The 9,721-nt window shown below is 42.0% G+C and overlaps 1 protein-coding gene across 4 annotated transcripts in view; it reads right to left on the bottom strand.

Moving 5' to 3' along the window:
* Positions 1-527: 527 nt before the first annotated feature.
* IPCEF1 (interaction protein for cytohesin exchange factors 1) overlaps positions 528-9,721 on the bottom strand; it is a 190,345-nt gene continuing 181,151 nt past the window's right edge. For all 4 annotated transcript variants that reach the window (XM_012452080.2, XM_064360538.1, XM_064360537.1 and 1 more), the window contains one exon: positions 528-6,078. In XM_012452080.2, the coding sequence (XP_012307503.1) occupies positions 5,875-6,078 (204 nt within the window). In that variant the 3' untranslated portion in view covers positions 528-5,874. The remainder of the gene's footprint in view (positions 6,079-9,721) is intronic.

Below are 9,721 nucleotides of genomic sequence, written 5' to 3'. Positions count from 1 at the left end.
ATGCATAGTACCTGTGCCTTTTACTAATCCCTTTGATCTAAAATAATTTTGACTGCTTCCATGTAGGAGCCTGGAAATGTTTGGTGGTAACAGGACAAAGAGGACAGAAGGTTAGCTTGGCTTTTGAGGTGAGAATCGGGAAAGAACAAGGAACAAAATGAAAACTCTGTGTGTGCAGCCAGCAGTCAGGGAGCACGAATCAGTTCAAATGCGGGCTGACTCCTTCTGATCAGTGGATCCAAAAGAAAGGCAATGTATTAGGCTATTTCATTATTTTCTTTGTTCATTTTCAAATAAATATCTCGTATGTTTTAAGGAGATTGTATACCACAATTTGTAACTTTTATAATATGCAAATTTTAAAAATTCTTTAAACAAAATGTGGATGCCTAGATATAATAAGTAATATAATGTGCAAGTCAAATTTTGTGGTCCAATGGCAAGTTTTGAAAAATATAAATATCACTGTGTTAATAAATGTGTAAATTGAGAACCGCTGGAAAAGACTACATCGGTTACTGTTGAAATAGATTTCCAATAAAATGAGATATTTTATTTAAAAATAAAAACAAGTCTGGAAGCGATTTTGATGACTGCCACCAGAGGGCACTGTAACCTTTGCAGACGATCAAAATGCAGCCATTAAACACACTTCCCAGCCACAGGTTTATTTCTTTGAGGAAGCAACACGGCAGGGCAGAAAATGAACACCAGTAGTATATGTCAACTTTTTTTTCCTATGTTATTTTACTAGATTTTTTTTCTTATTTTTATTTTTATCTTACAAGTCAAGCTCAAAAACATAAAGCAGGAGAGAAATGAGACATGCCTCTTTTCTCAGTTTAGAGGGGTAGCTGACACAGAATGAAAGCACAAACTGAAGCTATCATTTCCACATTAATATCTGGCCCCCAAACACCATGCAGTGCTAAAAGTTACGTTCCCATCATGCAAGCACATTAAAATACATGGCGATTACAACTCCTGGTTTTATTACACGGCATTTACTGTTTTGATGGGGCATGTTTCTTGTTTGAGCTAAAGGTTAAAAAAAAAATACAGATCAGTGAAGTCTTCTTAAAGCAAGAGAAATAGATAAACCTTTTCTTGACGAAGAATCCATTTTCAAAGTTTTCTATCTGGTTCTGGAGTCATACAGGAAAGAATTAAGACGTGCAGAAGAGGCAAGGGAATTGCTTCCTGCCTCACGCCACAGAGAAACGTGTCTACTCAGTATCTCATTCAAGGAGAAATAGTGGCTTTCTGTGAGGGGAGAAATTATCCCCCTTCCCCAGTCCATGTCATGCAGGCTGCAAAAATTTTGTTTTGGGGCCTTTTATTTTTCAATGATGTGTTATAAAACCCTAGGCAGGGCAGTCATCTCCCACTGCTAAGACTCAATTTCTCCTGTGAGGTATACAAGAAAAACTGGAAGAGAAATAAACTGAAAAACCCCAACTGGGTATCATATTCTTGTTAGACTGAAGAAGAAATACCCCCTAAAACTTTATGTGCATATGGCAGTTTTTCTGTACTTAATGTTACTCACTCATTTATGTGGCTATATCAAAACACTGTCTTTCGGCCGGGTGCAGTGGCTCATGCCTGTAATCCCAGCATTTTGGGAGGCAAAGGCAGGCGGATCACCTGAGGTCAGGAGTTTGAGACCAGCCTGGGCGATATGGTGAAACCCCAGTCTCTATTAAAAATATAAAAATTAGCCATGCATAATCCCAGCTACTCGGGAGGCTGAGCAGGATGCAGGAGAATCGCTTGAACCCAGGAGGCAGAGGTTGCAGTGGGCCAAGATCCCGCACTGCACTCCAGCCTGGGCAACAGAGCGAGACTCCATCTCAAAAAGAAAAAAAAACAATGTCTTTCTTACTAAGAGTTAATGTGCCTATGAATTTAAACATGGCTTAAATTTGGATAGCACTTCTTTTCAAAAGACTTCAAAATATTTTTCTTTGAACCTGTTTCATCTTTGTGACATTGTTGGTGGCTGGAATGCTACCTGAGGAAATGATCATAATTACATAAAAAGCAATTAAGAGAAGAAGGTCAAAGGACAAACCTCTCATCACTAAGTTGGGTCTCTGACGTCTGACAGCACATGCCTCAAAAGGCAAACAAAATACACACTCTCCATTTCTTTAAATACACGTTTTCCATCCAAGGATCTCACAGCACCTCCCAAGTCATCTAATGTACGAAAGGAAGGAAAAGGAAACACAGCATGATTAGGTTAAACCCCAATTCATAGACAGGCACCAGCAGGTTGCGGCAGGTCCATTAGAAAGAGAATGTATTCAAGCACAGACAGGGCCCCTTAGGTTTCAAATGGAGAATTTAGCTTAACAGCCACTAGGGCCAGCCCTGTGCTGAGCCCAGTGTGAGAAAACATTCAGTCCAAGTCAAACTTCTTGGTTCCTCAGTGGGCTGTGTGCCAACAGCAACTTCACAAGGTAATAGGTGAAGTGAGGTCGTGGGGGAGAGGAGGGAGGGGCAGGGAGCCGCTGGGAGTCCTGAGACTCAAATTCCCGTGTCACCCACCACTAGAGGCTCTGGGCCAGGCACTTCACTGTTATAATCCGCAATCATCTCACATGGAGCGTGGGCAGCGGGAGGGGTGGGGGAGCAAAGGGGGCTGAAAACACACCAATTTGCAAACTACAAAGTGCTGTGTATAAGGCATGGGTTTCACATTGAAATCTGACTCCAAACACAATCTCTTTCTCTTTCTTCCTCCTCCTGGAGTCTTTGTAATCTTATACTTTAGGAGTCTTTCTAGGCCTTTGATCCTATGCTAAGATTTGAGCTGTTGTGGCAAAACTAAGAATTCTTAAAAGCAACAGAGGCCCTTCAAAGGCAGGCCTCAGCGTGTCTATTGGCAATATACCAACCAGTGAGGGCATCACCTCAGACTCCACTTTGGGTCTACAGGCTAACAACAGAGGGAAAAGGTCCTCTTCACAACCCTGAAGCGGAGTCCTCTCCGAATCCTAATCCTTAGCCGGTGCCACAGATTTGGATCTACGTGTGCTAATTCTCCACTTCCTTCCTGAGCAGCCATGGTTTTATGTCATTCCATGGCTCAAAGGCCCTATGGGACTGGGTATAGGGGTCTGCCCTTGGACCCCATGAAACTACCCCAAATGGGTTTCAGAGGTGACCCAGTCTCAAGAAATGTACTGAAAGTAATCCAGTTTTCCCAATATTCTTTGGACCAGAAAAGTGGCTTGAAGCCAAAACAGAGAAGTCTATGTCTTCCCACATTGAATATCATGGAAAGTGTCACCCACTCTCCCTCTCACTCCTGTCTATCCCCCCACCCACCTCTTGGTGACCACAGCCTAAGCTGAGAACTCACAGAAGACAGCCCTACTTCCAGCACAACCTTATCAAAAGCAAAAGAATTTATAGGAGGAAAAACACGAATGGGCAGACAATGGGCCTCCAGAAAGGCGGGTGCAAAATTGAGCAGTTCAGTGTAACTCTCATTTCGGAAAGTTCTGCAAAGTAAGCTTTAATTAACAAAGCAAAAACCTCTAGGCTAACGTGCTTGATGCGCCTTTGAAAAATAACTTTAAGACTTGGCTAAGTAATCCCAGGGAACTTTTTTGCCTTTAAGTTGGTGAAACGTGTTTTTATGAAAAGCCAACGAAAAGCATTCAAAGGTATTCACAAACTCTGGTCAAAAGTTTCTGGAGCTCTTCAATTTAGGAAAAACTGGAAGTCTACAGGTTGGTGCTGCAAACCAAAGAAAAACAGGTGCAGGGGTACTTTGTGTCACACTGTTATTTCCGCTATTGTTATTTGTCGTTCCATCGGTACTCTTTACACTGCAAATCCTAAATAATCCCCCTTCTGGTGTCGGCTAATCACTGAAGGAATCAGTCATTTTCAGGACCAAAAGGTTAAATCACTGCTCTCTCAAGCCAGGGCATCAGGGTCCAACCTGAGGACCCGAATGTTTCCTCTGTCTGGGCACCACAGGTCAGACTCACCTTCAGTAGCTTCCCTAGGTGGAGAAGTACCCACATGTTTGCAGGGCCAAACCGATTGGCCTCGCCTCTTATCTTAAAGAAGCTTCTAGTAGTACAACTTGCTTCATGTTTTTTTTTTTTCTTAATGCTAAGGTTGCTTTTTGTTTGTTTGTTTACAGAGTATTAAGGCTTCTTAGTAAAGCTTGGGGTAAATATTCAACAACTATTTCCATTTTGTTTGCAGATATAATTCAGGTGGTTATTTCCATTTGAATGTCAAGCCACACTTTGAAACTGTAAAGCAAAAGAGGTTATGTCAACAGTTTGTTAGGGTTGGTAGGGCCAGCATGGGTACTTGGTGGGTTGTGGCTATTTTTATGGTGAGAAATATTCATGGTGATTAGTAGGGGAAGACTTTCATACTGTTTCTCTATGAGCTCTCTTTAACACAACAATTCTTAAATTTCTATTCGTCTTTAATGAAAAGATGACATTAGTTGTGTTGCATTTGGTCTAATGTTTTCAGGCATAAATGGCATAAAGCTTAAAGTTTAATAGAAAGGATCATTGAAGATGAAAGTCCTTTTCTGCTTAAGAGAGTGACTTACGAGAGATATAGAAATCTAAATCTAAGAGCTCAGGGGGATTGGGGGTGAGAAGAAAAAGAAAAATTATGAATGCATGCCCCACTTTTTCCCACAAGGTTTCCTGAGCATTCCTCATACGGTATAGTGCAACATCATAACACCAGTGAATCAACAGTATTTCTATTTTTCTCAAGCTAAAAGTATAGACTCATCAAATATGTACTAAGCACAACATATAATAGTATATCATCTTTTAAAACACTAGTAATTTGAACTTCTATAAATATATTTAAATAACAAACATATTATAGATAGCTATTCGCATAGCACACAAGCGACATATAAACATACAAAAATAAAACCATCATGTTTAACTCTTTTGTTGTTTCTGTCTGTTGGTTTTTGTTTTTGCTTTTTGAGTAAAGGTATTAAAACAATTCCAATGCCAAAGTCACCTTGTCAATATGAATTCCAGGAAATCTGGATATAAATTCACACTACGTGTAAGAGCAGTAGACATTCTTTGCTGGATCTATTACTATCTCCTACCGTTGAGTAGGAAAGCTTGAAGGGAGTAGAGGTGTCCAACTGTGATGAGATGTTTTCTCTAGCTGTTGTAAGGAAAGGAAACATTAATCAGATTCCCTAACCTGCATAAAGTGTGACAACACCAAGCTGTCCTTTGAGTGAGCGGAATATGGAACACACCCCATCCTTCAGCTCTCCCACTCGCCACTGTCTATGAAGTATTTCTCAACACATGGAAAAGGCACCACCATTCTATACCAAAGACAAGGAATTTTTGTTCTGCAAATGACGTTTGTCCTTCCAGTCACTGCTATAGAAAACATTCCTCCACTCAAAAAGTGATTTGGGCAACACAGCTGCTCAGCCAGGTGGAATACGTACAGTCTTCTTTTGAAAAACAGAATGTTTCCAAGGACAATTATTCCTGGTAAAATTTGATTTCTGTCCATAGCATTCTCTGGAGAGCAAGGAACAGAAGATATATTTCTCACATCCCACCTAGATCCCTGCATCACCGTAAGCTCCCAGCAGGAACACAAAAAATGCCTTTCAACTGAACTCAATCATTCCAATCTCAATGGATGCGTTGTGACTGGAATGAGGGGACCCGCTGTATTTGGGGATTATCTTCATCTAAAGTGCATCTTTAGATGGGGAGCTGATGCTTGAAGGATTGGGTTTCAGTTTTCCTTTTAAGGAATAATGTAAGTTTTTGCAACATCTTGAAGAGTTGCTTGTGATAAAATATAAGAGGAGAAAATTCTGACTTTGTCTCAAATGGAATTTTCAACACAGGGAGAAGAAGGTGATTCTTTGAGTTCCTGGGGGCTGTCGTCAGGGGCAGGTGTGGCCCGCTGCTGCTGATAGATGTCCTGGATTAGCAGGGTGTTCATGACTTTCCACTCTCTGTATTTCCTGGCTGTCAGCTTCGGGTCATCCAGTAACTGGTTAATCATGGCCAGATCATGTTCTTTACACTGTGTGATAGAAAAAAAGGGGAATGGGGTGTGTTGAAGTGTCTTAATTTACATAAACTATCTTTACCGACCCTTTCACAAGTACACAAGGAAGTTAAGTATTCTACCCAAGAGTTAGTGGAAGAGCTAAACATGTAGCAAAGGTCTTCTACATTGCCTTTCTCTGATAAATCCATTATTCCACGCCACAGTAACAATGCTACCTTGGTGTGTGAATTATGCCTCCTAAAACTTATCATTTTAGGTGTTAGCATTTCATTGACCATCCAAACTTCACCAAGCAAAATTGGAACATAACACTTTACCTAGGACATAAGGTAACATGAAATATATCTTTTAAGATTGTATTAAATTATCTTTATTTTTAATAAATCACATTAATTTAATTAACATACACTGAATAAATACACAGGTTATCTTTTTAGTCAAAGAAGAGGCTACTAATCTTCCATGAAAATGGTATGTATGCCAATAAAGCTAATAAACAACCTATTAGCGCTATTCCACTCTGTTTGCTCTGTAACCAATGACACACATTTCTGAAATGTCTAGCTCAGGTTAGAGTTTTCTATAGACAAGGAATGGAGTAAATATAAGGTGTTCATCCTCCACATTAAAAACAAATATTCAGCCCCGACAACTGTGTTTCAATTCTATGCCTGTTTTCTCCATCCCATGCCCAGAGTCCTAAGCTTGGATATTCAGTTCAATATATCACACCTGATCTGCTGCCACAGCCTCTTGAGTGAGATCACTGCCTGCAATGCCCACTTGAACTCCACCTCCACTTAGCAGAGCAGAGATGTATCTAAATGCCGAGTCCTCCTCATGGATCCCCTTACGCCCAAGGCACCTCACCTGCACTGGCACCATTTGTGTAAACTCTGCTTCCTTCTGACTTTCCAGTCTAATGTACTGGCATATATTTTCTCACCCACACACTAGCTCACACCTCTGTGTCATTGTGCCACATGGAGAATCTTCGTTGCCTTTATTCACCTGATAAACTCTAATTTCTGGAGTTTCTTTTACACAGAACACTTTCCAATCTTTCTTTACCCAATTTTTTAAGTTTATTTATTTTCATTTATTTTTTTTGAGACAGAAGTCTCAATCTCTCTGTCGCCAGGCTGGAGTGCAGTGGCGCAATCTGGGCTCACTGCAACCTCTGCCTCCCGGATTCAAGCGATTCTTGTGCCTCAGTCTCACAAATAGCTGGGATTACAGGGATATACCACTATACCCAGCTAATTTTTGTATTTTTAGTAGAAACGGGGTTTCTCCATGTTGGCCAGGATGGTCTCGATCTGACCTTGTGATCTACCCACCTCAGCCTCCCAAAGTGCTGAGGTTAAAGGCGTGAGCCACTGCACCCGGCCTTTATTTATTTAATTTTTGAAACAGTCTCACTCCTGCCCAGGCTGGAGTGCAGTGACCCGATCTCATCTCACTGCAACCTCCACCTCCTACATTCAAGCAATTCTCCTGCCTCAGCCTCCCAAGCAGCTGGGACTACAGGTATGCACCACCATGCCTGGCTAATTTTTGTATTTTTAGTAGAGACAGGGTTTCACCATGTTGTCCAGACTGGTCTGAAACTCGTGATCCGCTCACCTCAGCCTCCCAAAGTGCTGGAATTACAGGCATGAGCCACTGCGCCCGGCCTACCCAATTTTTCATAACCCATATGTCTACACTCATTTAAGGCATCACATTATCCAGGAAACCTTCTCTGTACCCCCAATATTGGACTGATAAGCTTTTAAGTTTTTATGTTCTCATGCCTTCCAATATTCTGAAACCCTCTGAGAATTTACCAAGGTACATTTAGGTATTTATGGATGAGTCATGCCACCTCTTCTAAAGCTTAAAGATGATAAGAAACATTTCCTTTGTGCCTGTGTTCCCTGCACCCAACACAATGCTGAGTGCCATGCAGACATTCAATTCCTGCATATGATTGAACTACCCTTTTTGACTATCCCCAGAACAGCATGTGTGAAGCTAAAACTTCACAACCACTGCCAATAAGTGGATTTTCACTACTCTCTGGTCATCACCTTTCACATCCCTTTTCTGGGAGTCGCCCAAATGACTATTTCAAAATCTCATCTCAAACCCCCTCTCTCATCCTCACTCGCAGCTTATGGCCTTGCTTTCTCTTTTTTGAGGAAATGGAAACCATCAGAAGAGCACTTCTCCCAAGTTCCTGTGGCCCACGAACGACATGGATGCAAATCTATGCTGCCTTCCCCACTGTTCACAGAGATGGAGCATCTGTGCTCCTAGCAAAAGCCAGTCTCTGCGCTTCGGCACAATGGCCCCCACTCTCCTACTCAAGAAATTCATCCCAGCAACTCTCTTCTCTCCTGTGACTCACCAACTTCCCAGCTCCCCTCTGGTGGTCTCACTGGCATACACGTTCGCTGTTATTTCTTCCGTCTTCAAAGTCCTCTCTGCCCCCAAATCCCTGTCCAGCAAATGCTCCACTTTCTCCTTGTCTCCAGTGGCCCATTCTTTCACAGATTCACTCCCTCCAGGCTTTGGCCCCCACCATTTACCAAAACTACTCTCGTGAAGACCATCAGTGACCTCCATGTTGTTAAATCCAATAATCCATTAAATCAATGTTAAACAGAAGCCCCTAAAATGACTGACTACTCCTCCTTCTTGAACACTTCCATCATTGTGCCTCTGTGATTTGTCTCATCCCACAATGGCTACCTACTCTCACCTCAGTTGCTGGTTCCCCTCATCACACCACCTCTTCTCACTAGGGTGTTCCAGGAGAGCCCCAGCTTGCAGCCTCTTCTCTGCTCTATCTATATTCACACTCTTGGTAATCACATGTAATCTCTCCCACTCTTCCTATGCGCTGATGGTCCCAAATTTATATCTCTTTTTACTTCTCCCCTGGACTCCATAATCATTTGTCTAAACTTCCTCTTCAGCAGTTCCACATCAACCCCGAAGAGGCATCTCAAAAATAACACGTCCAAAGCTAAGTTCCTCTTGTTCTCTACATCCCCGCCCCACCCACTAAGTTCCAATACACACCAAACCCTGTTCCCACCGCAGTCTTCCACAAAGCACTGAATGGTAACTCCACCTTTCCAGTTGCTCAGGGCAAACACTGGAGTCATTCGTGACTCCTTCTATCACACCCAATCCACCAGCAAATCCTGATGGTTCTACCTTCAAACATGATACAAAGCATGCCATACCTCTGTTCAGAACCTTCCAAAGGGTCACTGTCCTACTCCGAGTAGAAGCTGGTGTTTGCAATGGCAATGAGGTCCCCTATGGCACGAGTCCCTGCTGTCCCTCTGGCCCACTGCTGCACCCCGTGCTCCAGCCCCACTACATTCCAGCTAACTGACCTCCCTGCTCTTCCTTAAATGCCCAAGCACACTTCCACCCCAAGGTGTTTCCATTTTTGTTCCTTTTGCCTGCAGCATTCTGCGTCAGAAAACCTCAAGCCTCATTCCCTTTCCTTTTCCAGATTTTACACAAATTATGTCTTTTAAAGAGGCCTTTCATGCCTTTCTTAATTAAATATCAATTCCTCAACATTTTCTATCAATCTCTTTTCTATTCTTTATCAAATCTATCATCACTTATCATATTATAAAATTTAATAGTC

Source organism: Aotus nancymaae, unplaced genomic scaffold, assembly GCF_030222135.1.
Source record: "Aotus nancymaae isolate 86718 unplaced genomic scaffold, 86718_ANA_hifiasm-v0.15.2.pri h1tg000040l, whole genome shotgun sequence".
NCBI classification, from domain to species: Eukaryota; Metazoa; Chordata; class Mammalia; order Primates; family Aotidae; genus Aotus; species Aotus nancymaae.
The sequence above is the reverse complement of the archived record's forward strand: the minus strand, read 5'-3'. Positions and strand labels throughout refer to the sequence as shown.